At 56.9% G+C, this 27,553-nt stretch overlaps 2 protein-coding genes across 4 annotated transcripts in view; one reads left to right on the top strand and one right to left on the bottom strand.

Moving 5' to 3' along the window:
- MACROD1 (mono-ADP ribosylhydrolase 1) overlaps positions 1–27,553 on the bottom strand; it is a 53,951-nt gene that overhangs the window by 6,112 nt on the left and 20,286 nt on the right. For 2 of the 3 annotated variants that reach the window (XM_059718526.1, XM_059718525.1), the window contains exon 4: positions 4,384–4,413. The exons of the other annotated variant lie outside the window; for it this stretch is intronic. In XM_059718526.1, the coding sequence (XP_059574509.1) occupies positions 4,384–4,413 (30 nt within the window). The remainder of the gene's footprint in view (positions 1–4,383; positions 4,414–27,553) is intronic. 3 annotated transcript variants of the gene reach the window in all.
- Positions 24,390–27,283, top strand: FLRT1 (fibronectin leucine rich transmembrane protein 1). The gene has a single exon (XM_006268109.3). It carries the CDS (start codon positions 24,397–24,399, stop codon positions 26,503–26,505), a length of 2,109 nt encoding a protein of 702 aa, XP_006268171.2. The 5' UTR covers positions 24,390–24,396; the 3' UTR covers positions 26,506–27,283.

Genomic DNA, 27,553 nt, shown 5'->3' with positions numbered 1-27,553 from the left:
CGTCCCAACGGCGAGTCCTGACCCGGCGCTAACGACCAGCTCCCCATTTCTCAATGACCCCCCGGCCGGCCTGGCACTAGCGCCCTCCCTCCCGCCCGCCCTCACTCGCTCCCCCTCCATTTCTCAATGAACATTTCAGGCGGGCCTGGAATTCATTAATCAATGGATTAATTAATGAATTAACTTCCCACTGCTCGAGGAAACAGGCTTGCAGGTTCCCTGGCCGATTTCAGGCCTTTCCTTCTTCTCCGCTTTGGCTTTGCCTCAACGACCATCGCTTCCTTTTCCAATCACAACGACTGTCGTCAAATTAATTGCTCTTGTATGTAAATCGGGGCGGGGTGACGGGGTTATGTACATATGCCCCCGCACCCCGGGAGGGGGGTCATTTCTGGCTGGTTTCCCTGTGGACAGGCTGGAGGCTTTGGTATTAATCAGGAAGGGAAAGCAATTACCAGGCCCTGCTAATCCCAGTGAAACCAGTATGGGATTACAAGGGGGGAAATGGGGATGGTGGGAATCGAGAGGCCGGGGGAGGCCGGGGGTCTCCGCAGCTCTGGGAGGCGGGGGCCGGGCCGGGGGCCGGCGCTCGGGGAGGACATGGGGGCTGAGCGGGGGTAGAGGCCGCACACCTGGGTCCTCCCTGCAATCCTCAAGGATAATCCCAACCAGCCTCGGCCGCCCTCAGGGCAGCCGGCTTAGCAGAGGTTCATTAAACTCCTAGGCTGGCTGCTAATCGCTGCTAATCCCCAGCAGCTGGAGTCTTGGGATGGAGCGGGAGGCAGAGGGGTGGAGAAGACAAGATGGCCAGCCCTCAGGGGAAAAACATGGCCGCCTCGGGAGGGGGCAGTATGGCTGTTCCTAGAGGAGGCAATATGGCTGCCCGAGGGGGGAACGTGGCTGCCTCGGGAGGAGGCAACGCGGCCGCCTCACGAGGGGGCAAGGCGGCCCACTCTGAGGGGAGGAACATGGCACATTGTGAGGGGGGCAGCATGGCTGCCCTGAGAGAGGCAATATGGCTGCCTTGTGAGGAGGCAACGGCCACCAAAGAGGCAGAAATGTAACCGCCTTGAGGGGGGCAACATGGATGCCTGGTGAGGAGGCAACCTGGCTACCACAAGGAGGGGGAAGTGTGGCTGCCTTGTGAGGGGTACAATGTGGCTTCCCCCGAGGAGGGCAACATGGCTGCCTCATGAAGGGGGCGACATGGCTGCCCCTGAGGGAGAAACATGGCTGCCTTGCGAGAGGTCAACATGGCTGCCTCATGGAGGGGTAACACGGCTGCCCCTGAGGAGGGGGACGTGGGTGAGGGTTGCGGGGGAACATGGTGGCGCTATGAGGGGGCAACATGGCTGCCAACGAGCGAGAAACACGGCCGCCTTAAGAGAGGTCAAGGTGGCTGCTCAAGGAAAGGGAAACATGGCCGCCTCGCGACGGGGCAACATGGCTACAGCTAAGGGGGGGTAACATGATTGCGCCTGAGGGGAACAAGATAGCTGCCTTGTGAGGGGACAACATGGCCGCCTCTGAGGAGGGGGACAAGAGTGAGGGAGGGGGTAACATGGCCCCCACGTGAGGAGGTGCTGCAGCAGTGGGGACGGGTTGTGGGGCACGCATCTATCACCATTGCCCCCGACGTGTGAGCAACCCCATGCAAGCTCCTCGTGCGCCATTCGCACACACTGGTGAACAGGCAGGACCCATCTTCCCTCCAAAACAGTGCATTTGCCTCTACGGGGGGCTTCCAACACACCTGATTTACCCCAGAGCAGAGTAAGATGGTCCCCTCCCCCCCCCCCCCCGAATCCTGCCCCCCCTCAGCATGTCCTTGTGTGGAAGACAATGAAGCCAACGCTGGCGTTTCACAGCCTTAAGAGTTGTTTTGCAATCAAATTAACGAGCGGGGGCCGGGGGGGGGCTGGGGGAGATCGTGCTAATGCACTCACTAAGTGCCATAAATCTCAGCGCCGCGTTTGCCCGCCGTGGCCTTCGCAGGGAAAACACCCCATCCATCACCACCCGGCACGGGGGACGGACCGAACAATGGACAGACGCTGCACGGACCCCCCAGGCCGAGATCGGGAGCACCGGGCACTGCACAGACCCCCAGGCTGGGATTGGGGGGGGTGTCAGGCACTGCACAGACCCCCAGGCTGGGATTAGGGGGGTGTCAGGCACTGCACAGACCCCCAGGCTGGGATTGGGGGGGTGCTGGGCACTGTACAGACCCCCAGGCTGGGATTGGGGTGGGGGGTGCTGGGCACTGTACAGACCCCCAGGCTGGGATCAGGAGGCACCAGGCGCTGAGATCAGGGGCACTTGGTGTTTGATCCAGTCTGGGATCAGGGATCAAAAGGCAGGCAGATCCCCAGAGCCATTTTCAAAGGCAGGCCCTTTATCTGTCTGGGGGAGGGCAAACCCTTAGCGGGTACAAACCTATGCAGGATGCCAGCTGCATAGCCCTTTCAGCCCTGCTTGAGGCCTGAATCCCCTTGAAAATATCATCTAAACTCCTCTGAAAAAAGCATCTCAACCCCTTAGAGACTAATACCCAACCCCGCTTTGAAAACAGTGTCTACATCTCTGTGAAAAATTCATCTCAACCCCTTAAAAAAAACCTCCCAAACCTCTTTGAAAATACCATCTCAACTCAACCCCATTCCCAGTGTCCAAACCCCTTAGAAAACAGCATCTAAACCCCAAAGAATATAGCATCTAACATCTCTTTGAAAATAGTGTTTAAATCCCTTTGGAAAGACTGAACCATTCCCATCCCATGTTCAAACCCCTTTGAAAAAGTATCTAGGCCCCTTTGAAAATACAGTCCAATTTGGACCACATTCTCCATGTTCAAACCCTTTTGAAAATGGCATATAAATCCTTTTGAAAAGGTGTCTAAACCCCTTTAAAATTGCATCTAAATCCATTGAAAGTAGTGTCTAAACCCCTTTGGAAATACTGTCCCATTTGCATCATGTTTCCCATGTTCAAATCCCATTGAAAATAGTATCCAAACCCCTTTGAAGATAGTGTCTAAACCCCTTTGAAAATACGATCCTATTTTCATCCCATTCCCCATGTTCAAACCCCTTGGGCTCTTCCCTGAGTCTCTCCATTTCTGAGCCTTTAGTGATCTGCCGGGTCTATCCCCTCCTGGGGATATTTTGAACCCTGGAGTGGAGGGAAAGGGGCAAAAAATGGTCCCATCCCAGATGCTCTGGGGTATAAATCTCCCACGAGGGCTTTTAAGCCTGGGCTGTCACCGAGCTTTTACGAGCTGATCTGTGCTCGTTTGTGAGGAGAAAAATTGATTTTCTCTCCTCTTTTCCTCAGCGCCAGGCTCTTCGCTGATTAGAGTTTCAAAAAAAAACCCCTCCGCTGAGTGCAGTGGCTTATATCGAGCCAGGGAGGGGGGGGGGGGGGGCGGGCGTGGGGGGAGGATGCCTGGGTTCCAGCGTGGTGATGGACCTGAGGTGACCCCCCCACCCCCACCAGAGCTAGCGGCATCTGTTACACTCAGCCCCCAACACCCACCCCAGAGGCAGGCGCAGTCCAGCGCCAGGTGTCCCCAGCCCCTGATAGGCAGGTAGATGGATGGATGGTAAGATAGGTAGGTGTGTTTTATAGTAACACAGGGCGTGTGTGTGTGTGTGTGCGTGTCCTGGACACCTGGGTTCTGTGCATGTGGGTGTCTTGGATGCCTGGATTCTGTGATCGTGTGTATGCCCAGATGGCTGGGTTGTGTATGTGGGGGAGGCAACGACATACCTGGGTACCCGGGGAGGAGGAGGGTGTATGTGTATCCTGGACACCTGGGTTCTGTGTGTGTGTGTGGGGGGGGGGGGATGTTTGTCCTGGATGCCTGGGTTTAGTGTGTATGAGTGTGTGTGTTGTATGTGTGTACCCAGACATTCAGGTTCTGTAGGTGTGGGATGCCTGGATTCCGTGTGTGTGTCCCCTGGATACCTGGTTTCTGTGTGTCTGTGTGGGGCACCTGGATTATGTGTGCACCCAAGCATATGTGTGTGTGTCCTGGATGCCTGGCTTCTGTGTGTATGTGGATGTGTGTACTCAGATGGCTGTGTGTGTGCATGTGTGCGTGCATCCCGGACACTTGGGTTTTGTGGGAGCATGTCTGTGTGCAAGGCAATGAGCCACATTACATACATGAGGTGGTCAGACTGTCTGCACGTGTGAGTGTGAGACCACGAGTGTGTCTGATCACATGTCTCTGCATGCATGTGTGTGAGCAAGCATGTGTTCACAGGGGACTGGCATGCCCATGGGGGCCTTCACCCTGCCCTTCCACTGACACCCCTAGCCCCTCCCCTCACCCCCTGAACAAGGGCTTGCACGAGGGTTTGCATGAGGGCTCACACTCACCTCCACCTCCGCCAAGCAGGGTGCTGTTGGCTGTGGGGACAGAGAGAGAGAGCAGGTTAGTGAGGGCACATACGGAGCACCAGGGGATGTTGCCGCCCCCCCCCCCCCCCCCCAACTGAGGCCTGGCAGCTCGGGCATCTGGGTTCCCTCCAGCTCTGGGAGGGAAGTGGGAGCCAGAGTGCGAGAGCAGGGGGATCTGGGAGTCCATAGGAGCTGGGGGATCTGGGAGCCCACTCTGGCTTCCCTCCCCACTCTGGAAGGGGATCTGAGGGAAAGGGGGGAGCTGGGAGCCCGAACACCTGGCTTCCTGTCCCCGCACCGCGGTGTCCCATCCGTCACAGGCACTTAGCACTGGCAGGCTGCCTGACCCCACTGCTGGGGTCCCTGTAGAGCTGAAGCTGTTTACACATAGGCAAGGGGCGGGGGGGGGGGATAGCAGTAGCAGTAGCTGCCCCCCCCGGCCCTGATCCTGCCCCCCCAAACCGTGATACTGCCCTACAGGGTGAGTAGGAGCACCTGGGGCAATTCATATAAGGGGGGGAGCGTGGGGCAGCAATGTCCTCCCTCCACTGATAGCAGGGAAAACTGAGGCAGGGAAAGGAGTCAGTGGGGAAGGAACCCAGGTGTCCACGTTCCCACCCCCTGCATCGTCCATCAGGCCCCACTCCAGTCCCAGACATGCGACAGACCCCAGGCGTCCGGGTTGGCAGCCTGCTCTGCTCTACCCCTCCACCGCTCCTCCCCTCCCAGAGCTGGAGAGAACCCAGGTGTTGGGTTCCCAGCCCCTCCTGCTTTACCCCCGCCCCAGCTCCCACAGCTGGAGAGAACCCAGGCAGCCGGGCTGGGACCCAGGCCTGGGCCTGGGGGCAACTGGGATCACCGCGGTGACGTGGGGGGGTTCTGAGGTGATGCGATGCACTGTTGCCAGGGCAACTCCCCGGTAACAGGTGTGAAGCCATCAGCAAATTGTCAGGGCATGAAGGGAGGGAGCAGGGGAAACCCAGGAGAGCGAGGGTGGTGGGGAGGGTAAGGGGACCTGTTATACCCAGCTGCCAGCGCCCACCGCAAAGCCAGCCACAGCCTGTCGTGCCCAGCGCCCACCCCAGAGCCAGCTGCAGCCTGTCATGCCAAGCCCCCAGTGTCCACCCCAGAGCCAGCCACATTGGGGCTCCCCGAATTACAGCAGCAGCTCATTAACATGCAGAAGGGGCGGGGTCATGGAGGAGGGGGGGCAGGGCTGTCAGGCTGTAATCCAGTTGCCCCCGCAAACCCCCATCAGCCTGAGGCACAATGCCCACAGAGCAGCCCCTGAGACCCCCTCCCCTCCCTGGCCCTCCTCTGTTAATTACCAGGCCACTAACGAGTTGGCTGGAGTTCAGAAGCACAAGGAAGCCAAATGAACTGGCATGGGTTCAAGGGCAGAGGCAGAGGGGGCATCTGGGCATGGCCTGGACCCCTGAGGACAAGGACTGGCACTGGGCACTGCAGGCAAAGACTGCGGGGGCTGGGGGCTGTACAGACCCCCATAGGCTGGAGTCAGGGACACCAGGTGCTGTTCAGACCCCCCCGCCCCCCCTGCCCCCCAGGCTGGGATCAGGGGCATCAGGTGCTGCACAGACCCCCTAGGCCAGGATCAGGAGCACTGGGTGCTCTACAGACCCCCTAGGCCAGGATCAGGAGCACTGGGTGCTTTACAGACCCCCTAGGTCAGGATCGGGAGGTGCTGGGCACTATACAGTCCCCCTGGCTGAGCTTGGCGGGTGCTGGACAGACCCCATTTCACACTCACTATGACCTTCTGTGGGTGACGAGCCTCTTGCTTTCACTCACCAGGGTGCCAGCCTGGAACGGGTGCTGCCCAGGGAGCCCAGGGAGATAGAGAATCTCCCTTCCCCTCTTTGCAGTGTGGTGGACAGGACACACAGCCCTGCAATACCTCCTGGCACCACCAGAGGGCAGCACAAGCCCCTGCTGCCCAAGTTAAAGATCCCCTTCACCCTGGGTACATACAGGACCTCTCAACCAGTGCTGGGGTGCAGCTGGCTCTGGGGACTGGGTATAACAGGCTGCAGCTGGCTCGGGTGGGCATAACAGGTGCAGCTGGCTCTAGGGGGTGCTAGGAACTGGGTACAACAGGCTGCAGCTGGCTTGGGTGGACACAGGCTGGGTATAACAAGCTGCGGCTGGCTCTGGGGGGCGCCAGGGACTGGGTATAACGGGGACCTCCAGGGGTGGGGGAGCTGAGGGGAAGCCACCCTGCCCTAGCCCCCCAGATTGTCACCTGGACAGAACTGAGACCTGAGGTACTTGCTGCAGGCCACGCCTGAGAGGGGGAAGGTCAGAAAGCAGCCGAAAGACCCCAGACGACCAGGCTCCCAGCCCCCCTGCTCTCACCTCTGGCCCCCACTGCTCTCCCAGAGCAGGGAGAGAACTCAGGCATCGGGGCTCCTTACTCATCCCCTGGCAGGGATGGGGTTAACAGCCTGCTTTCGGGAGGGGGGGCTGGAAGCCTGGCAGCCTGGGTTCTGTCCCCACTCCCGGAGGGGGGTGAGGAGCTGGGGTGGGGGCCCGTTCTGCGGGGTTCTCTGACCAGGGGGGAGTGGGGGTTGGAGGGTTAGAGCAGGGGGAGCTGGGACCCCAGACACCTGGGTGCTCTCCTCTTCCTAGCTCTCCCCCATCCCCACTCCCTTAATTCACTCCCCCCAGCACTGATTTACCCCCTTGGCCCTGCCCCTTTCCCCCACTGGGGGGGGGGGCTTGGCCCTCCCCCCCATCGCTGCCATCTTGGCTGCAAAGGGGGAGGTGGGGGGGGCCTGGTCCAGCGTTGCCAGGGCGATGAGAGGCAGGCCCCGGCAACCAGAGCATCCTCCCCGGCAACGCATCCGCCCCCCCCAGCCTCCCAGCTGCCCCCAGCCCGTGTGCACGCGTGTGTGTGCGTGTGCATGTACACACCCCAACCCCCCCAGCCAGACCCCACCCCCAGCTCCCCCCACCCCCTTGGCCTCCCAGTCCCTCCCATTTCCCCCAGCATCCCTGTTGGACTGGATTCACCTGCGCTAGCCGGAGCCCCAAACTTTGCCCACCCCGGGGTCTGTCTCCAGCTGACCAGGTAAGACCCCCCCCCCAGACCCCCCAAGTCTCCCGGACACCTGGGTTCTTTAGCCACCCCCTCCCTTAAAAATAGCCCCCCTCTCCATCTTTCCACCCCGGCTCTGACTTCATGGCAGAGAGAGAGGCGGGAAGTGGGAGAGACCGAGGGAAAATGTAGCTTGCAAGCAACCCCCCCCCCCCCCAAAAAAGGGCTCTTTTGAACCCAAAATGAGGGGATTAAAAGGCATGCACACCCATTTTCCCCTCCCCCACTCTTCTTTCCTCCACCCCCCTTCCAGGAGGTGGAAAAATCCCACCCCCTCGATTTCAGGGGAGGGAGAGAAGCCCAATGGGTCCCCCCTCCCCATGGGGCTGGGAGGCCGGGACTGGGCAGGCCTGTGGCGTACTGGTTGTACTGGTTTCTGGATGCCAGGGGTGGGAAGCAAAGCAAGTCAGTAGTGGGGGGGGGGGGGGGGTTGCTCTCAGATTTGCCCCACAGTGGGGGGGAATAGACACCCCCACCCAGCCCAGATCTACCTAGGGAGGCTGAGGAAGGAGGGGAAGACATGGATACAAGGTCCCAGCTGTCCTGGATGGATACATACATTTTTGCAGCATATTCAGGCAAGATCGAGGCTGTGCCCAGCTGGCTCTAGATATTTTGGGGATATAAATGTATGTGAGATCCCAGCGACTCTGGCTGGTGATATAAATATACATGTATATGTATTTTTGGGGTACCTATAGATAAAGTCTAAGCTAAGATAGATAGATAGATAGATAGATAGATAGATAGATAGATGTGTGTTCATCTGTGTATATGATATATTGATATATATGTGATGATATATATATGTACATAAGATATATGTAAGATCTAAGGTGTTTTTAGCCGGCTATATACACACACATACAAATATACACACATATGTGTGTATAGGTGTGTGTATATATGTTTGTGTATGTATACACACATATAAATGATATATGTGAAATTAACTTGTTTTTAGCTAGCCATATACATACACACATACAAATATACATCTATATATGTGTATATGCTTGCGTGTGTGTGTGTGTATACATATACACACGTGCACATAAATATGTGAGATCTAAGGTGTTTTTAGCTGGGTATATACATATACAGACATATATACATAAGTATGTTTGTGTATATGTGTATGTATGTACACACATTAACACACACAATGTATGCAAGATCTAAGGTGTGTGTATATAGCCCAGTTTTTATCTGACTATACACACACACATATGAATATACATATATGTGTGTGTGTGTATTTGTGTATGTGTGTATACACACACACACCCACACACACAAATTATATGTGAGACCTAAGGTGTTTCTAGCTGGTTATATACAAGCAAACAGGCAGATATACATATATATGTAAGTGTGTGTATACATATACACACACAAATAATATATGCAACATCTAAGATATTTTTAGCTGGCTGTATACACACACCCTTACGTATGTGTGCCTGTGTGTGTGAATATATACACATATATATAATTATGTGTGTGCAGTATGTATGTGTTGTATACATATTATGTGACCATGCGTCTATATCCCATATCCCATGTATATAAATCCCAGTGGCTCTGGTTGGATATGTACATGTTGGGGATATGTACATGTACATAAAAGCCAAGCTCTTCTGAGTCGAAGATAGATAGATAGATAGATAGATAGATAGATAGATAGATAGATATACCTTCTCTGTATTTATGATCCCAAATGTTCTGGTCAGATACGTGCAAATACTTACATGCATATACATATATACATATACAGGCTTGCATACATACATGCATACATACACACACATACTTATACACACACACATATGTAAAGACATACATAATATCTTAGACCTCATATATATCCTATATACACACACACATATATATGTATACAGATAGATAGATAGATAAGAGGCCAGCTACTATAGCTGGATATATACATTTTGGGTACATGCACACATATGTGTATATGTATGTATATAAAGAGAAAGAGTGCATAGCTGGTCATACACACACACATATGGCAGCTAAGGTATTATATATGTATTTATGTATATGTGCATATATGTGTATATATGTGAGCAGAGCGGCTGGGATCATAAATATAGAGAAGGCCCACACACACACACACGCACACACACACACACACACACACACACACACACACACACACACACACACACAGGCCTTCTCTCCCCCCTCTTCTTTCTCTCTCTATATGTGATCTAAGCTGTCGCTGTATATATATAAGTTCCCAGCTGCTGTGGCCAGAGAGCTGGAGTTGGGCACATACACACATATAATGAAAGTTACTTTGGATATATTTTTGGGGGGGCTCCTGTGACTGGAAACCTGTATTTTGGGCACATATGCATATATAGGAGACAAGCTGCTCTCTACCTGGGATACAGATATATTTTTGGGTACCTATATATATAAGATCGCAGCTGCATTTGCCAGATAGCTGTATTTTGTGTACGTATACATATATGAGAGACAAGTTACTTAGGACATCTACGTTTTTGGATCTGGTGACATATATTTTAGGTCCCTATATATATAAGATCTCAGCAGTCCTGGCTGCCCATATACATTCTGGGGGCCCATATATATAAGACCTCAGTGGTTCCAGCTAGCAATATACACTCCAGGGGCCTATATCTATAGGATCCCAGCTTCCCCAGCTAGTGGCTGTCTTCAGAGCTCCCAAGTGTGAGATCAAAGCTGTTTAGAGCCACTCGGTTTATTCCAAAGCAAATTCTGATCCCCCACCCCAAGTATTCCCCTCACCCTCCAATCAGGGACCTCCTCGCACAACAGCAGTGAACAGGAGTGAGTGTGAGCTGGCACAGGGCCATTGCACGAGGGTTGGGCCTTGGCTGGGAGACTGCAGGGGCCGGAGTAGGAAGAGGGTGGGGAGGACTGAGATGCCTGGGTTCTCTGGGAGAAAAGTGGAGCCAGGGGGTGGGAGCCCAGATGCCTGGGCTCTCTCCAGCTCTGGGAGGGAAGTGGACTGTCCACTCCTTCTGGGGGGAAGGCACCAGGTGCTGCATGTACCCATACCCCCCAACCCCTCCCCGCCCCTTGGGGGGCAGTCAGGGAGCAGGGGAAGCAGCACTGGCTGTGATACACACTTACACACGCTCATAGGGGCGTGTGCAAGTGCCAGCTGAGGTCACCTGTCTCCCTACACACACATGCACCCATGTCACCTGTGCACAGAAAATGTGCGAGAGGAGTCTGTGGCAGGGGGCAGGACTCCTGGGTTCTATTTCTGGCACCCTCTGTGCCTCAGTTTCCCCTCCCAGCCTTTATCTAAGCAGTACAGGGGCAGGGGCTAGCTCAGGGCCTGGACAGAGTCTGGTGCCCCCCAATCCCGGCCTGGGGGTCTGGACAGTGCCCGGCATCGGGGGTACAATACATAAAGCACAGTGAGCGCCAGCAGAAGACTCGCTACCTCCTTAAAGAGCCAGAAGCTAATTTCTCAGTGCTGGCATGGGGTGTGGGCAGGCAAACAGGCCGCACGGATGATGATACGGCAAATTCATCAACACACATGTGCACATGCTTGAATACACATGCACACATACACACGCACATGGAGCAGCTGCTTTACTGCTTCATCTCCAGTGCCAGGGCTCAGTTATGGTGGGAGGGACTGATGGTGCCAGACGCCTGGGTTCTCTAAAGCTCTGGGGGGGAGGCAGGGGCTACAAAGTTGGACAGAGGCTGGAGGTCAGGACGCCTCAGTTCTTTCCCTAGTTCCATCACAGTTAGTGTAATGAAGGGGCACCAGCAGGGCTGGGGGGGTCAAGGGGGTGCAGGTCAGGAGTGAAGGATACCAGGAGGGCCGGGACAGGGGAGAGGGAATGTGCGTGCGACTGGCACGCTCCCTCGTGACCCCACCCCTGGGGCTGATGTAACAATCATTGTTGGTGCCATCACCCCCTTGGAACTGTTTGTGTCTCTGCTCCATGACACTCAGGGCACTGGGGGGGGGTCGCATACATGCATACATGCGTGTTCTGTGTGCTGCCCATTTGCCTGCCTGTCTGTGCAGCTCAGGGCAGGGTGTGAGGGGGAGTGGGAGCAATTGTGTGCACACATGCAGTGAGTCCAGGCAGCCTCCATCGTGCAAGGGAGGGTGTGGCCATGTACAAAGGGACTCGCACAATGATGTGGGCACAGTGACAGATGCAGGTCCCACAGCCAGCAACACGCACATGGAACCCAGGCACCCAGGGCACATGCAGACACACACACACACGGTGCCTCTCTCACCCTCCTGTCACTGCATAATCCGGTCACACTCCCCTTACCCTGGCCCCACAACGCCCATTGGCACCATGTGCTCGTGTCACACCCACACGTGCCTGCCTCGCACGTGCCCCCCCCCGCCGTGGATGCGTCTGACACGTCGGCGCCGGCTTCCTCCTCCGGGTAATTTCCTAGAGCTGCAATTATTTCATTCGCCTAACGAGGAAACAACATGTGCCGCTAATTAACGCCAGGCCCCGCTGCCCGCCCCCTCCACCCGGCACGCCGTGCGAGGAGACGGCTGCTAGGCCTTGCACAGGGGATGAGCATGAAGGGGCTGCGGGCTGGGAGTGAGGGGCACCAGCAGGGCTGGGGGGGCAGGGGGCTGCAGCTCAGAAGTGATGGGCACCTGCAGGGCTGGGGAACAGGGGCTGAGGGGCCCAGACACCTGGGTTTCATCCAGCTCCGGGAGACCACACGCCTCCCTGAGGATCTTTCCAGCCCCCCTCACCCTTGCACAATCACCACTGTATCCTAACACGAGGGTTTCACACGGTGTCTCCACCCGTGCCATCCCCCAGCCTGATGCCCAGGCCGCTTCGCACAATGGGGTCCAAACAGCTGTGGCAGCCATGACTCCCCATCACCTTACACTAGTTCCACAGGCACCTCGCACGGTTCACTACTGACATGACTCATCCCCACTGCCTCGCACTATTCCCTCCTCCATCCACACTGTGCCCCCCCCATCCCCTCCCCTGCCATTACCTGCCCCTGGTTGCATGAGGCTGCCCTGCTCCCAACCCTACCTCACACATTTTCACCACTGCCTCATGTTTGGTGCTGATTCACATGATTTTCACCACCCTCCTGTGTTCTTTCCACTGACACCTTGCACAAGTCCTGCCAGTGCCTCTGGCTCTTTCATGCACTGCCTCGCACTACTGTACCATGCATGAGTGTGCATGAGATGCGCTAAGCATCTTGTGCAAGGAGTTCTTGCGGTTGCCCTTGCCCCCCACCCCACTGGATCAACACTGGCGGAGGGGGGCTGGCAGCCTGGATGCCTGGGTCCCCAGGCTGGAAGCTGTGTGCTCATGAACTCCCGGGATGGTACATGTGAGGAGCTGCAATACTTGTGCCTCAGTTTCCCCTGAAGGCAAAACAGCTGTCAGCCTCCCATGGTGTGACAGAGCCCCAATCTCAGCCCCGGAGCATGGTCTGGCATTCACTACCAATGCTGGTGCAAGACACCAGTTCCCTTGTGTGACACGCTTGGCGTGAGCCATCACGAGTGTGCCGCTTAGATGGAGCAGCTGATGGACAAGCCAAGCCCCACCTCCCCACACCTCTTGTAGTAGAAATCAATGCAAGCCTCTTTGCCCCCTTCCCCGTGCAACATGTTTTCACTAGCGCAGCTGTGAGACAGGGGCGCCATATCCCTGCACCTGTATTTTGTTTCACTCATGTCAGGTGCATGTCAGTTGTGCAAGCTCAGGGGGTCAGTGTGTGCCACTAGTGTGAGCTGGGTATCACTACTGTGGCTTGGTATTACACAAGCTAAGAATCACTGGTGCAAGGTGGGGGCACCAGCATGCTTGGGGATCAGTTGTGTGAGCTGGGCTAGGCTCAGTGGGAGCTGAGACTTCCTAGCATGAGCTGTGTATCACTAGTGCAGCCAGGTCTCACTAATGTAGCTATGTATGACTAGTGCAAGGTGGGTGTCACTAGTATTCCTGGGGGGGGGTCACTCGTGTGGACTGGGATTTGCTGGTGTGATCTGGGTGTCACTAGTGTGGCTGGAAGTCACTAGTACAAGTAGACTGTCACTTGTGTGGCTGGGTGTGACTAGTGAAATCTGGGGGTCACTAGTGCAAACTGATTGTGTGAGCTGAGTCTCACTTGGGAGACCTAGAGATCATGAGGGCAAGTTGGGGGTCTCTAGTGCAAGGTGACTGTCCCTAGTGCAATCTGGGGGTCACTAGTGCAAGCTGAATGTCACTAGGGCAAGCTAACTGTCACTAGTGTGAGGTGGCTACACCAGTGCTAACTGGGGACTGCGGTACAGGCTGGGTGTCACGAGTGTGAGGTAATTGTCATTAGTGTAAGCTGGGTGTCCGTGTGAGCTAAGTGTCACTAGTGAGATCTAGGGGTCAAGAGGAAGAGTTAGGGTCACTAGTGTGAACTGGGGTCACTAGTGTGGCTGGAGACAGAGCAGCGGGTGAGGGGACCCCCCAGATGTTACCATAATGCTGCTAAAACTTTTGCCCATAATGACGCCTGGATCTACTGTAATGCAGCTAAGAGTGTACACCACAAAATGAAGCCCCTGGAGAGGATGCGCTACCATATCGCTGCTAATAGTGCCCCAGCATGTGGGGGTATTACTGTATTGCAACTAACAGCACGCACCCCACAATGAGGCTTGGGTGCTACCATATTGCCACTAATAGCACAAAGCCCCCAGTGGGGCTTTGGGTACCAGTGTATTGTTGCTAATAGCATGGCCCTCAGAATGGCCCCCCTGTGTACTACCATACTGCTGCTAATAGTGCACACCCCCATAATGAAGTCTGGGTGGAGTAATCCCACTAATAGCAAACAGCCCCCAATGGGACCCAAGGGAACAACAGTATTGCTGCTAATAGAATGGCTTGCAAAATGCCCCCCCACCACAGGGTACTATGGTATTGCTGGCAACAGCACACCCACCTCACAATGATTATGACTGTATTGCTACTAATAGCAGATCCCCAACACTGGGGCCTCTAGCACTAAGGAGGTCCCTGATACTGCTGTATTGCTGCTAATAGGAGCACCCCAAAATGGGCTGCAGATGCTTCCAGGACAGGGGTAGATACAGCTTTGTCCTCAACCCTGAGGGGGCAGACGCAGGGAAGTCGGCTCCATGCTAATTCCTTGATCCCTGTGTGCTTGGTGCTGTACATCCTGAATATTTCATGGTTGCCTTAGTCACAGCCAGGGGGATGTTACTGTGCCAGGACCTGTATGTTTGTGGTGTCCAGATCAGGAAAGCGAGTGGGGGCTGGGGGGTTGAGGGGGGGTGGGGTACTGAGGGTCCAGACACCTGCGTTTTCTGCATCTCTGGGAGGGGAGTAGGGGCTGGGGGCTTAGAGCAGGAGGAGCTCAGACACCTGGTTTCTCTAGGAGGGGAGTGGGAACTGAAGCATCAGAGCAGGGGAAGCTGGGAGCCCGGACACCTGGTTCTCTGCAGCTCTGGGAGGTGTGTAGGGTCTGGTGGGTTAGAACAGTGGGGGGCTGGGACCCCGGACACCTGAGTTCTTTCCAGCTTGGGAAGGGGAGTGGGGGCTGGAGGGTTTGAGTTGGGACCCAGACGCCTGGGCTCTTTGCAGCTCTGGAAGGGGAGTGGCACTGGCTGGTTACAGCATGGGGGCTGGGAGCCGGGACACCTGGGTTCTTTCCCAATCTTGGCTCTGGGGGTGGGGCAGGGTCTCCCCTCCCCTGCTGGAGCTGGGGAGGGAGAGGGTGGGGGTATGGGGGGGAGCTCCTGCTCTGAGAAGCCAGGAAGGAGCCAGACTGGGGACAAAGGGGCCTTTGAGGCTGGAGATGAGAGGGGACTATTATGACGCCCCCTCGTCCTGCTCCAAGTGCAGAGCAGCTGCGAGGCACAAAGGGACCCGCTTCCTCCCAGCGCCTCCCTCCTGCCAGGCCCCCAGCACCCCCAGTCCCAGCCTGGGGGTCTGTGCAGTGCCCAGTGCCCCCTGATCCCAGCCTGGGGGGTGTATATAGCACCTGGCACCCCCAGTCTCGGCTTGGGGGTCTGTACAGCACCTGGCGTCCCCAGTCTTAGCCTGGGGGTGGTCTATACAGTACCTCCTGATCCTAGCCTTGGGGGTCTGTACAGCACCTGGTACCCTTAATCCCAGCCAGGGGGCATTTGTACAGTACGTGGCACCCCTGATCCTGGCCTGGGGGGGAGTCAGGGCAGTCCATATCTTCCTTGTATCCCATAGATGCCTCATTAAGGCTCCTGCTAACAAAACAGCATGGTAACAGCCTACTTGCGGGAGGGGGGATGTGGGCTGTGCCCAGGGATTTCCCCCCACTGCTATGGTAACAAGCCCTGGCTGGGCCAAGATGCCCATGGGGGTAGGAACCAGGCTGTAAATATCCCCACTGGGGGGCATGTTTACCATCCCTGCCCCCCAGGGGCAGCCTCTGGGGAGACCCCCCGCCTGCCAGCGGCTCTCAGTGCCAGCTACCAACTTGCCCATGGACCAGTTACTCAGGGAGCTCCATCCTAGTCTACCGCTACTGCACTGACGACAGCACAAAGACCCTCCAGGCTGGGGTCGAGGGGCGCTGTACAGACCCCCGGCTGGGACTGGGGAACACCAGGCACTGTACAGACCCCCCCCCCCGCCAGGATCTGGGGGTGCCAGGTGCTGTACAGACCCTCTAGGCTGGGACTGGGGGGTGCCAAACACTGTTCAGACCCCCCAGGCCAGAATCAGGGGGGTGCCAGGCAAATGCAGAGTAAATGGGGCAGCTGTAGACCCCACCTTCTTCATAGGTGGCAGGCCCGGGAGCGGGGTGGGGGTGCTGTGGCAGGCAGGGGAGGGGATCGAGTTTCACCAAGCCATCATCTTCGGGGCGGGGGTCTGCGGGGACTCTTGGGTTACAGCCGCAGCATCTCTGCAGAGGTCACAGCCAGTGGAGACACCCAGGGCGGCGCCGGGCATGGGGGATGCTGAGCCAGGCACTCTGAGCTGCACAGAGGGCTGGGGGTGTGCCTCAGTTTCCCCAGGTGAGAAGACCCAGATCCCCATCCCCGACATCCTCCCAGAGCTGGCTGCCTCTGTTCTGCTCAGCTGCTCTCACAGTCCACCCCAGAACCAGCTGCATCTCAGTGAGGGGCCCTGTATCCCCAGCCCTGACACCCCCCAAGAGCTGGCTAAACCCCAGTGCTGGGTGACGGGCTCTGTTATACCCAGCCCCGATGCCCACCCCAGAGCCAGCCGCAACCCAGCACTGGGTTCTCAAGGACATCAGTGGTGTTGGTAGGGATGGGGAGACAGGTGGTGAGGCTGGAACCCAGGAGTCCAGTGGGGGGGGGGGGGGGGCATATCTCTGTGTTTAATTAGTCGCGTTAATAAGGGCCTGGACTGTGTGGGTCTGGGAGCCCGGATGCCTGGGGTCTCTCCAGCTCTGAAAGGGGAGTCAGGGCTGGTGGATGGGGGGGAAGAGGGGGTTGAGAGCCCGGATGCCTGGGTTCTCTGGGAGAGGAGTGGGGGCTGGGGGTTTACAGTACTGGCAGCTGGAAGCCCAAATGCCTGGGTTCTTTCCAGCTTCGAGGGGACATTGGGGGCTGGGGGGTTACAGCAGTGGCAGCTGGGAGCCCGGACACCTGGGTTTTCTCCAGCTCTGATGGGAAGTGGGGTCTGGGGCTGGGAGCCCAGATGCAGTGGGGGTTGGGGGGTTATAGCTAGGAGACCTGGGAGCCTGGATTCTCCCCCAAACCTGGGAGGGTCGGGAAAGGGATGGGCAGCTGGGGCAGGGGGGTGAGAGCAGTGGGGGCAGGGGCCTGGACACCCCTAGGTTCTTTCCCAGCTCTGGGGGCAGAGTGGGGTCTGGGAGGCTAGCCTGGGAGCCTGGACGCCTGGGTTCTCTCCATGCTCTAGGAGGGGAGTGGGGGCTGGCATGGCTGGGTCCCGGGCCCTGGGCTCTCTCCCAGGCCTGGGAGGGGAGTGGGGCCTCCTGGGCTGGGGGCCGGGACACCTGGGCTCTATCCTATCACGTGCCCTTTGTTTTCACCTCCTTTGGGGGGTCTCTGGAGAGCCCCCGCTGAGGCTGGTATCCTGGCAACATCCCAGGGGGCAGCTCTGTGAGGCAAACCAAGAGCCCTGGGAGGGGGACACGTCACACCAGGTTCCCAGGCAAGGGGCTTGGGGGTGGGGGGTGAGGCACTGGGACCCACAAGCTGGATAAACAGGCCCCCCAGTAAAGAGAACCAGCGTGGACCAGTTTGGGGGGGAGTTGAGGGAGGAGAGCGCTGCCCTCAGGGGCAAATTAGCCAAACCCACAGGGCAAATAAAGTACCTGGTGTAAACAGCAGCTGCACCAGCCTCGCTCACATCATGGAACCACTGCCGAGATCGGGGAGCACCAGGCGCTGTACACACCCCCCAGGCCAGGACTGGGGGGCGTTGGGCATTGTACACCCCCCAGCCTGGGATTGCGGGAATGCTGGGCACTGTACAGACCCCCTAGGCTGAGACCAGGGGCACTGGGAGCTGTACAGATCCCCAAGCCGAGATCATGGGACCAGAGGTGCCACCTGCCCCACACCAGGGGGATGTGGGCCCCTACCGCAGCCTTTCTGCGAGGCTCCCAAAGGGGCCCAGCTAGCAGCAGCCATAGGGCTGTTATCCTCCACATGAATCATGCATCCACATGAACTCCCGCTCCGCCCAGGGGCACCAGGGGCAGACAGGGGGGCCGAGGTTACATTGGAGCTAGATCCCAGTAAGGAATGGAAGAGACTGGGGGATGCTCTGGGCAGAAGAGGTTTGGGGTGGGGTGGAGACACTGTCACCTCTATGGCCTGGACAGTATTGACTGGTCCTTCACACTCAAGTGAATGAGTCTCAGAATGGCAGGGACGGGGGGCTGGGAGCCCCAAACACCTGGGTTCTCTCCTTGACACTTGAAGTGGGGTGAGATGAATGATAAAACGGGAGCTGAGAGCCCAGGTGCCAGGCCAGGGGGCTGCGGGTTGGGAGTGAGGGGCACTGGCAGGGCTGGGGGAGTGGGGGGGGGCTTCAGGTCAGGAGTGAAGGGCACCAGCAGAGTTGGGGGGGCAGGGGGCTACAGGTCGGAAGTAAGGGCCCCACTGGGGGAGGGGCACATTGCCAGCAGGTCCCAGCAGAGCTTCCTGAAAGCCCAATTAAACTGCCCATAAAAAATTTAATCAAGTCCTAATTCACCGACTGTGGTTTAATTACTGCTCTGTCAGGCAGGGGAAGAGCGGGGCCAGGGAGAGAGAACCCAGACGTCCGGGCTCCCAGTGCCCCTGCCTGCCCAGTGCCCTCAAGGCCTCAGCCCGGAAGCAGCCACAACTCAGCTCTGCCCAGACTCCAGTAGCCCCACGTACTGGGGGGGAGGGGGGCAGACGCCTGTGTATGTACGTCCTGGATGCCTAGGTTCTCTGTGTGCGTTTGCATGTGTGACCCATATGCCAGGGTTCCATATGTGTGCACATGTTTATCCTGGGTGCCTCAGTCCCGTGTATGTGCATGTGTGTCCTGGAGGCCTACATCCTCAATGTGCACGTGCATGTGCGTGTGCATGGGTGGCCTGGGTTCCGTGTCTGTGTGTGTCCGGTGTGTGTGTCCCGGAGGCCTGGGTCGTGTGTATGTGTGCGCGCACATGTGTGCACACCCCAATCCCGCTCTATACATCATTACATCCATCCTTTGTTTGCGGTCCCCCCGCCCCCACCTGCCCCGCACTCTCCATCTCATTAACACACCCATCCTTTCTCCCCAGGGAAGGCCAGCCCCAGAGCCGCCCCACTCCCAACCAGGCTGGCAGCCCACAATGCCACTGAGATTCAGATCCTCCCTCCTGTGCCGCTGCCCCTGAACTGGGAGCCAGAGCTGGAACCATGAGAGGTCGTGTGTGCCCGGGCCAGGGGCTGGCAGGGCCTCGTTAGCTGCTGACAATGGAGCTGCGACGGGTCTGAGCTGTGCCCCCACAGGCCCCATCCCAGGGGGACTCTGCTGCCCTGAAAGAGAGTTCTGCTGGGTGGGGAGGGGCAGGCGTGAGACAGAAGAGGAAGGTAAGAACAAGTGGGGGTGGGGGCGGGCACCTGGGTTGTCTCAGCTGGGGGGGGGGTCTGGGAGGTGAGAGCAGGGGGAGCTAAGAGCCCAGACTCCTGGGTTCTCTCCCCACTCAGCAAGGCACTCAGCAAGGGGATTGGTGTCTGGAGGGTCCAGAGCAGGGGCTGAGAGTCCAGACGCCTGGGTTCGATCTGTTTGGTGACTGCAAGACCCAAACTCCTACGGTGCCCACCCCCCCCAACCTCAGTCAGAGACCTCCACACTAGGTGCTGTACACCCAGAGCCAAGCTACAATGCCCTCAAGAGGGGAGCAGGAGCTGTAAGTGGGGCTGGGGTCTTGACCACACCACAAGGGGACTCAGCACCCAAGCAGGATAAGGCCCAAGCACAGCCTTCTTCTCCGCCCCCCCTCCCCACCAGCTTCCTTAGGGAGCCTGGCTTTGAGTGGCCCCAGGGGCCAGCTAATTACTATTGACTGAAGAAGCTGATCAATAGAGGCAGTTGCAGGGCAGGGAGGGGGAAGGAGGGGAGATGTCTGGGGTCTGCCGGGGGTCTCCAGCATGCTGGGCTCTGTACAGAGCCCCCAGACCAAGATTGGGGATGCCAGGTGCTGGACAGACCCCCCACTGGCCGGGATTGGGGGCACCAGGCCCTGTACAGACCCACTGGGTTAAGATTGGGGGGCAACAGTTCCTGTCCAGACCCCCCAGGCCAGGATCAGAGGGCACTGGGTGCTGTACTAATTGCCCTGCCCCCCCCCCCCCGCGCGCTGGGATGGGGAGGGGCACTGTGCACTGTAAAGACCCCCCAGGCTGGGACTAGGGGACAATGAGTGCTGTACAGACCTCTGAGGCTGGGATAAGGGGGCACCAGAGGCTGTACAGACCCCCCCAGGCTGGGACCAGGAGGTGGCCAGCACTGTACAGAGCCCCCAAGGCCGAGACTGGGGGGCTCTGGGTGCTGTACAAACCCCCAGGCCCAGATGAGGGCACTGGGTGCAATACAGATCCCCTAAGCCAGGACTGGGGGGCGCTGGGCACTGTACAGACTCCCCAGGCTGGGGTCAGGGGCACCGGGCTCTGTGCAACCACCCAACCCCCACTATTTCTTCCCCCCTCTGCAACCCTCAACTTAATTTCCCAATTCATCATTTTTGCCCACAAAATGTGTAATTCACCACATATGGATAGCTCCTTCCCATGTATCCAGAAAAACCCATCCCACTCCAATTGCTCCCCAGGCCTGGAACCTGCATCTCTCCCCTAACAAGGGGACCTTGCTAATTGCACTCAAATACCCTCATCTGGATGTCCATCTTCCAGGAAGATTGGTACCAGTAACCTTGGCAAGCCTGGGTTTTCCAGCAAGTCTCCTATGAGGTGCACGTCTCTTTAAGGCAGTAATCATATTCAGAGAGATTTGCATACCTGGGTGCAGCCAGAGCTGAGATAAAGCGCATGCAAATAGCATGAAATGAGCAAAATAATTAGCAGTGGAGGGGTTTTTTTGGTTTTTTTTAACAAGCCACAGATCTCCTGGGTTCTCTCTCTTCCCAGCTCCGGGAAGGGAGAGGGGGATGGTGGGGTAGAGCAGGGGGGAGCTGGGAGCCGGGATGCCTGGGTTCCATCCTTAGCTGCTACAGCTGTAACCTTGCAGCCCCCACCCTCCCAAAGCTGGAGAGAACCCAGGCATCCGGGCCTGCTCTCAGCCCCTAGGCCCCACTGTCTTCCCAGAGCTGGAGAGAATGTGTCTGGGCTCCCAGCCCCCTCCTCCAATAGATAAAAAAGGAGTGTGGGGAAGGATGGATGGACAGATAGGCAAGTTGTTGGGGGATAGATGGATAGTTAGCTAAATAGAAAGACAGAAGATGTGTGCGCATATGGAGGGATTGAATGATAGACAGATTGACTGAGGGGCTTACAGGGGGATAAATGGAGGATGGATGGATGGACAGAATTAGAGGGGATGTAGGGGATGGATGGATGGATAAAATGGAAGGGGTGTGTGAAGGGATAGATAGATAGATAGATAGATAGATAGATAGATAGATAGATAGATAGACAGACAGACAGACAGACAGACAGACAGACAGAGGGGGCATGGCTGGATAGTTGGATAAGATGGAAGGGGTGTGTGAAGGGATAGACAGAGATAGACAGTGGGTACGTGGGGGATGGATGGACAGGCAGACAGATGGAGAGGGTGTGGGGGACAGATAGATACATGGATAGAGGGACGGTGTGGCGGGGGATGGATGGATAACAGACAAACAGACTGTGGGAAGACAGACAGACAGAGGGTGTATGTCAGGGGTGAGCAATTATTTTGGGCGGAGGGCCGATACTGAGTTTTGGCAAGCCATGGAGGGCCACATGATAGGCAGCCAGGGGCAGATAAATATTAATTTTCTAATTTTTTTAGGGTCCCTGCAGGCCGGATAGAATGGCCTGGCAGGCTGCATCTGGCCCCCAGGCCACATTTTGCCCACCCCTGGTGTATGCGAATGGAGAGACAAAGAAACAGGCAGGGTGGATGTGTGGGGGATGGATGGACAGACAGACAGAGAAGGTATGGGTTGATGGACAGATAGACAGATGACAGAGGGGGTGTGCTGTGGGATGGTTGGATAGATATGTAGACAGAAGGGGTGTATGGGGGGATGGACAGATAGACAAATAGATAGGTGAAAGATAAAGGGTGTGTGGGAGGTAGATGGATAGACAGACAGACCGACAGACAGAATGGGGATATGGGGGATGGAGGGCTAGATGGATAGACAGATAAGATGGAAAGGGTGTGTGGGCAGACAGACAGGCAGAGAGAGGGAGCATGTGGAAGATGGATGGATGGATGGATGGACAGACAGACAGAGGTTGTGGGGGACAGACAGACAGACAAATAGATAGGGGGTGTTGGGGGATGGGCAGATAACAGAAAGGGTGGGGAGACAGACAGACAGAAAGAGGAGGTGTGTGCAGGGATAGACAGAGAAATAAATAGAGTGGATGTGTGGGGGATGAATGAACAGATGGGGAGAGGGTGTGGGGGAGATGGACAGATAGATGACAGGGGTTGTATTGGGGGATGGATGGACAGACAGATTGACAGAGGGGCGTGGAAGGCGACAGACAGAGTGGACATATGGGAAATGGATGGATAGACAGATGATAGAGGTGATGTGTTGGGGGATGGATGGATGGATAGATAAATTGATGGATAGACAGACAGATAAATAGATGAGGTGTGTGAAGGGATGGGCAGACAGACAGATGATAGAGGAGAGCTTGGAAGGACAGACAGACAGACAGACAGACAGACAGACAGACAGACAGACAGACAGACAGACAGATAGATAGATAGATAGATAGATAGATAGATAATGTGGGGGTGGATAGATCTATGGACAGACAGACAGATAGAAGGGGTGTGTGGGGGGAAGGGAAGATAGATGATGGAGGTGGGTGCATGGGGGTATAGATGGATGGACGGACGGATGGATGGACGGACAAGATGAAAGGGGTGTGTGGGGAGACAGACCGAGATAGAGAGAGGGTGTGTGAGGTGATGGATGGATAACAGACAGAGGGTATGGAGGGACAGACAGACAGAGAAATAGAGCAGATGTGTGGGGGATGGATGGACAGAGACAGGTGTGGGTGGATGGACAGACAGACAGGTGAGGTGTGTTGGGGGACAGATGGATGAGCAGATGACAGAGGAGGTGTGTGGGGGGCACGAATGAACACAGTTGTTCATTCCCCGCCCCTCCCCGTCAGCCTTTACAGCCACCCGCCCCTTCCCAGGGACCCTCCTAGCCCTCTAGAAACCCTTTGGGTCTGCAACCATTACCCCTCCCAGGGCCTGCTGGGCTGGAGTGGGGGGCACAGGGGCCACAGCCCCAATAACACGCACAATGTCACAGCTCAGGCTCTAACATGGATCTCTGTGATTACCGCTCAGCAAGTTGGGGGGGCAGGGGGGCTGTTAGTAGGGTGGGGATGGGGGCTGTTAGCAGAGGGGCAAGGGGCTGGATCAGGAATCCAGCTGCATTTGGAAAGCAGCCAACAACAGCGCAGCTGCTGCTGGGTCAGATCTGCTGGGTTTGGGGGGCCTGGACACCTGGGTTCAATACGCGACAGCACCTTGGGAGGCGGCACTGGGGGTTCTGAGCTCTGTGGGGACCTGCTCATATTTGGAGGGGGTGCTGGTCTTGATGATGGGGGATCCATGTAGGGCTCCCAAATGCAGGGACAGAGGGGGACAGAGGGAGGGATGGAGGGGACAGAGCGGGGATATGGATGAATGGGTGGAGGAAAAGGAGTAAGATGGAAGACAGACAGACAGACAGACACAGGGGGTGTATAGGACTAGATAGAGAAAGAGACAGATAGAAAGATGAAGAGGGTGGATAGATGTAGGTGGGTAGAGGGAGGGTGTGGAGATAGAGAAATAGAGCAACTGTGGATGGATGGATGGATGGATGGATGGATGGATGGATGGATGGATGGATAAGAAAATTGAGGACAGACAGACAGGGGATGTCACAAGGAACGTATGGGGACAGATATCTTTTCTCTGATTCTGTGACAGACAGAGTGTATGGGGATAGAAGGAGCAAGCATATGTGTATGAATGGATAGATTACTGGGTAGGTGGAAAGGGTGTATAGGAATGGATGGAAGGATGGCTGGATAATGACAGACAAACGGATGGGTTAGTAGGCAGGTAGGTAGGTAGAGGGGGGGTGTGGGTATTGAGAGACAAAGCAAGCACAAGTGGATGGATGGATGGATGGATGGACAGAATGGCAGAGCATGGACAGACAGATGGCAAGAGCCTAGAGGCATAAACCCCACCCCTCAGACTGAGACTCCCCTTTCTTTCCCCCACAAACCACAGGTCCCGGAGCCCTCACCCCACCCCCCTGGCGCCATGCGGGTAGCGCCCCCCGCAGTGACCCCGGCCCCCCCAGCATCCCCGGAGCTGCACAGCTGGCGGGTGCTGTGCTGCAGCCTGGTGGCCCTGCTGGGAGCCGCTGCACTGGCAGGGGGGACACCGTGCCCATCTGTGTGCCGCTGCGATGGGGGCTTCATCTACTGCAACGACCGGGGGCTCACAGCTGTGCCCGACAATATCCCCGAGGGCGCCACCACCCTGTACCTCCAGAACAACCGCATCAGCAATGCTGGGATCCCTGTCCAACTCAAGGCCAAGCTGAGTGTCAGGGTCATCTACCTATACGAAAACGACCTGGACGAGTTCCCCGTCAACCTGCCCCGGTCCTTGCGGGAGCTGCATCTGCAGGACAACAATGTCCGGGCCATCGCCCGTGAGTCCCTGGCCCGGCTCCCACTGCTAGAGAAGCTCCACTTGGATGACAACTCTGTTTCCACCGTAAGCATTGAGGAGGACGCATTTGCCGACAGCGCCCGCCTCAAGCTGCTCTTCCTCTCCAGGAACCATCTCAGCAGCATCCCTTCAGGCCTGCCCCGGACGCTGGAAGAGCTGCGGTTGGATGATAACCGTATCTCCACTATCCCCCTCCATGCCTTCAAGGGGCTCCACAATCTCCGGCGCCTGGTGTTGGATGGGAACCTCTTGGCCAACCAGCGCATCGCCGACGATACCTTCAGCCGCCTGCAGAACCTGAGCGAGTTGTCCCTGGTGAGGAACTCTCTGGCCGCCCCACCACTCAACCTGCCCAGCTCCCGGCTCCAGAAGCTATATCTCCAGGACAATGCCATCAGCCACGTGCCCTACAACACCCTGGCCAAGATGCGGGAGCTGGAGAGGTTGGATCTGTCCAACAACAACCTCACCACCTTGCCCAAAGGGCTCTTCGATGACCTGGATAGCCTCAGCCAGCTTCTTCTGAGGAACAACCCATGGTTTTGCGGCTGTAACTTGATGTGGCTGAGGGACTGGGTGAAAGCCCGGGCATCTGTGGTCAACGTGAGGGGGCTGATGTGTCAGGGACCAGAGAAGGTGCGGGGCATGGCCATCAAAGACATCACCAATGAGATGGACGAGTGCTTTGAGGTGGGCGGGCCAGCCAAAACCACAGCAGCTGATACAGCCGTCACCACGCCCCAAGGCTCCCTCTTCACACTCAAGGCCAAGCGGCCGGGTATCCGCTTGCCAGACTCCAATGTGGACTACCCGCTGGCCACAGGGGCTGGCGACAAGGCCCTGGTACTCACCGTCAAGCCGTTGACGGCTGACAGCATCTGGATCAGCTGGAAGGCCCTGCTCCCTGCTGCCTCCTTCCGCCTCAGCTGGCTCCGTCTAGGTCACAGCCCAGCAGTGGGGTCCATCACTGAGACGCTGGTCCAGGGGGACAAGACTGAATATCTCCTGACGGCCTTGGAGCCCAAGTCCACCTACATCATCTGCATGGTCACTATGGAGACTGGTGAGGCCTATGTGGCCAATGAGACACCCGTGTGTGCCAAAGCTGAGACAGCTGATGCCTACGGCCCCACCACCACCCTCAACCGGGAGCAGGGCGCAGACCCCTTGGCCGGACTACCTTTGGCAGGTATTGTGGGCGGGGCTGTGGCACTGGTCTTCCTCCTCCTCATCTTGGCGGCTATCTGCTGGTACGTCCACCGGGCCGGCGAGCTGCTGAGAGGCCACCGGGCCTACAGCCGGGGTAGCCGCAAGAAGGATGACTATGTGGAGTCGGGTACCAAGAAGGACAACTCCATCCTGGAGATCAGGGGCCCTGGCTTACAAATGCTGCCCATCAACCACCACGGGGCCAAGGAGGAGTATGTCATTCACACCATCTTCCCTTCCAACGGCACCAGCCTCTACAAAAGCACCCACACCATCGGCTACGGCACAACGCGGGGGTACAGAGACGGGGGGATCCCCGACATAGATTACTCCTACACATGATAGACAACCTCCTGCCCCTCTTTCCCCCGGCAGTGGATCCTTCCACCCAGAACTCATCATTTTGGCCCCCCGTGACCCACCGGGGGATGGAGCTGGGGCTGTGGTGGATGTGAGGGACAACCCAACCTGGAGACTCTTTTGTAGGCCACAAAAATTTGGCGGGAGGTGGGGGGAAGGGATTATCAAACAGACCTTGTTTCTATTTAATATTGCAAGCCGGGAACCCGGGTGGAACTACGGAGCTCAAACTACCTGTTTCTACTCCCCTTCATCGCTTCGTTCAGGGGTTAGGTTAATTAAGCAACGGAAGAGGGTCACAATCCACACCCCCCTCAAACGTCCTCAGTCACTGGCTCCTCAGCTTCGAGATGAGAGGAGATCTATCTCCAGACATCTGAGCTGTCCCATCGCTGGGGAGGAAGATATATATTTTTAGGGCTGTTTTGTTCCGGCCGCATCTTCTCCGGGTTGTGGAAAAGACACCAGTTCTTCATGGTTTTCCCCAAAGGGGGTTTTTCTCAAGCTCTTGGGTTCTTCTTGGACCTATCACCAGATCTCATCCCTACATCCCTCCTGAGTGAAAAAATATAGCTGTCTCCAGATGTCTCCATCATTCCCGCTCATGGTTTGCTGGTGGGGATGATCCAAAGGTGATGGTCTGGGGTATGTGTGTGCCTGTGTCTTCAGGTCCTTGTTGCATGGGGTCCATGGAGGTGGGTGTAGATCTCCATGGGCACAACAGCTTTGGGGAGACCCAGGGAAGCATCAGGACATCCGGGGGGCGGGGAATGAAAAATCTATCTTCTATCTTCCTGAGGGTGGGACAGGGGGCTGTGCAGGGAGGGGGGGAGGGGTGACCCAGGGTGGTCCCTAGTGGAACCAGGACCTGGGTTGTCTCCCAGAGATTTTAGAGTCCTGATGAGTCCCAGCAGCTCCTGGGGGAGGATTTCCTAGGCTTGGGTTTAAGGTGGGGGCATGATGGGATTTGGGAGGGGGTGGGGCACTGCTGGGTGTGGGCAGGGCCTGAACGTGAGACCAAGGGGAAGCT

Source organism: Alligator mississippiensis, chromosome 15, assembly GCF_030867095.1.
Source record: "Alligator mississippiensis isolate rAllMis1 chromosome 15, rAllMis1, whole genome shotgun sequence".
Lineage (NCBI taxonomy): Eukaryota > Metazoa > Chordata > Crocodylia > Alligatoridae > Alligator > Alligator mississippiensis.
This window is presented reverse-complemented; position numbering and strand designations above follow the sequence as displayed.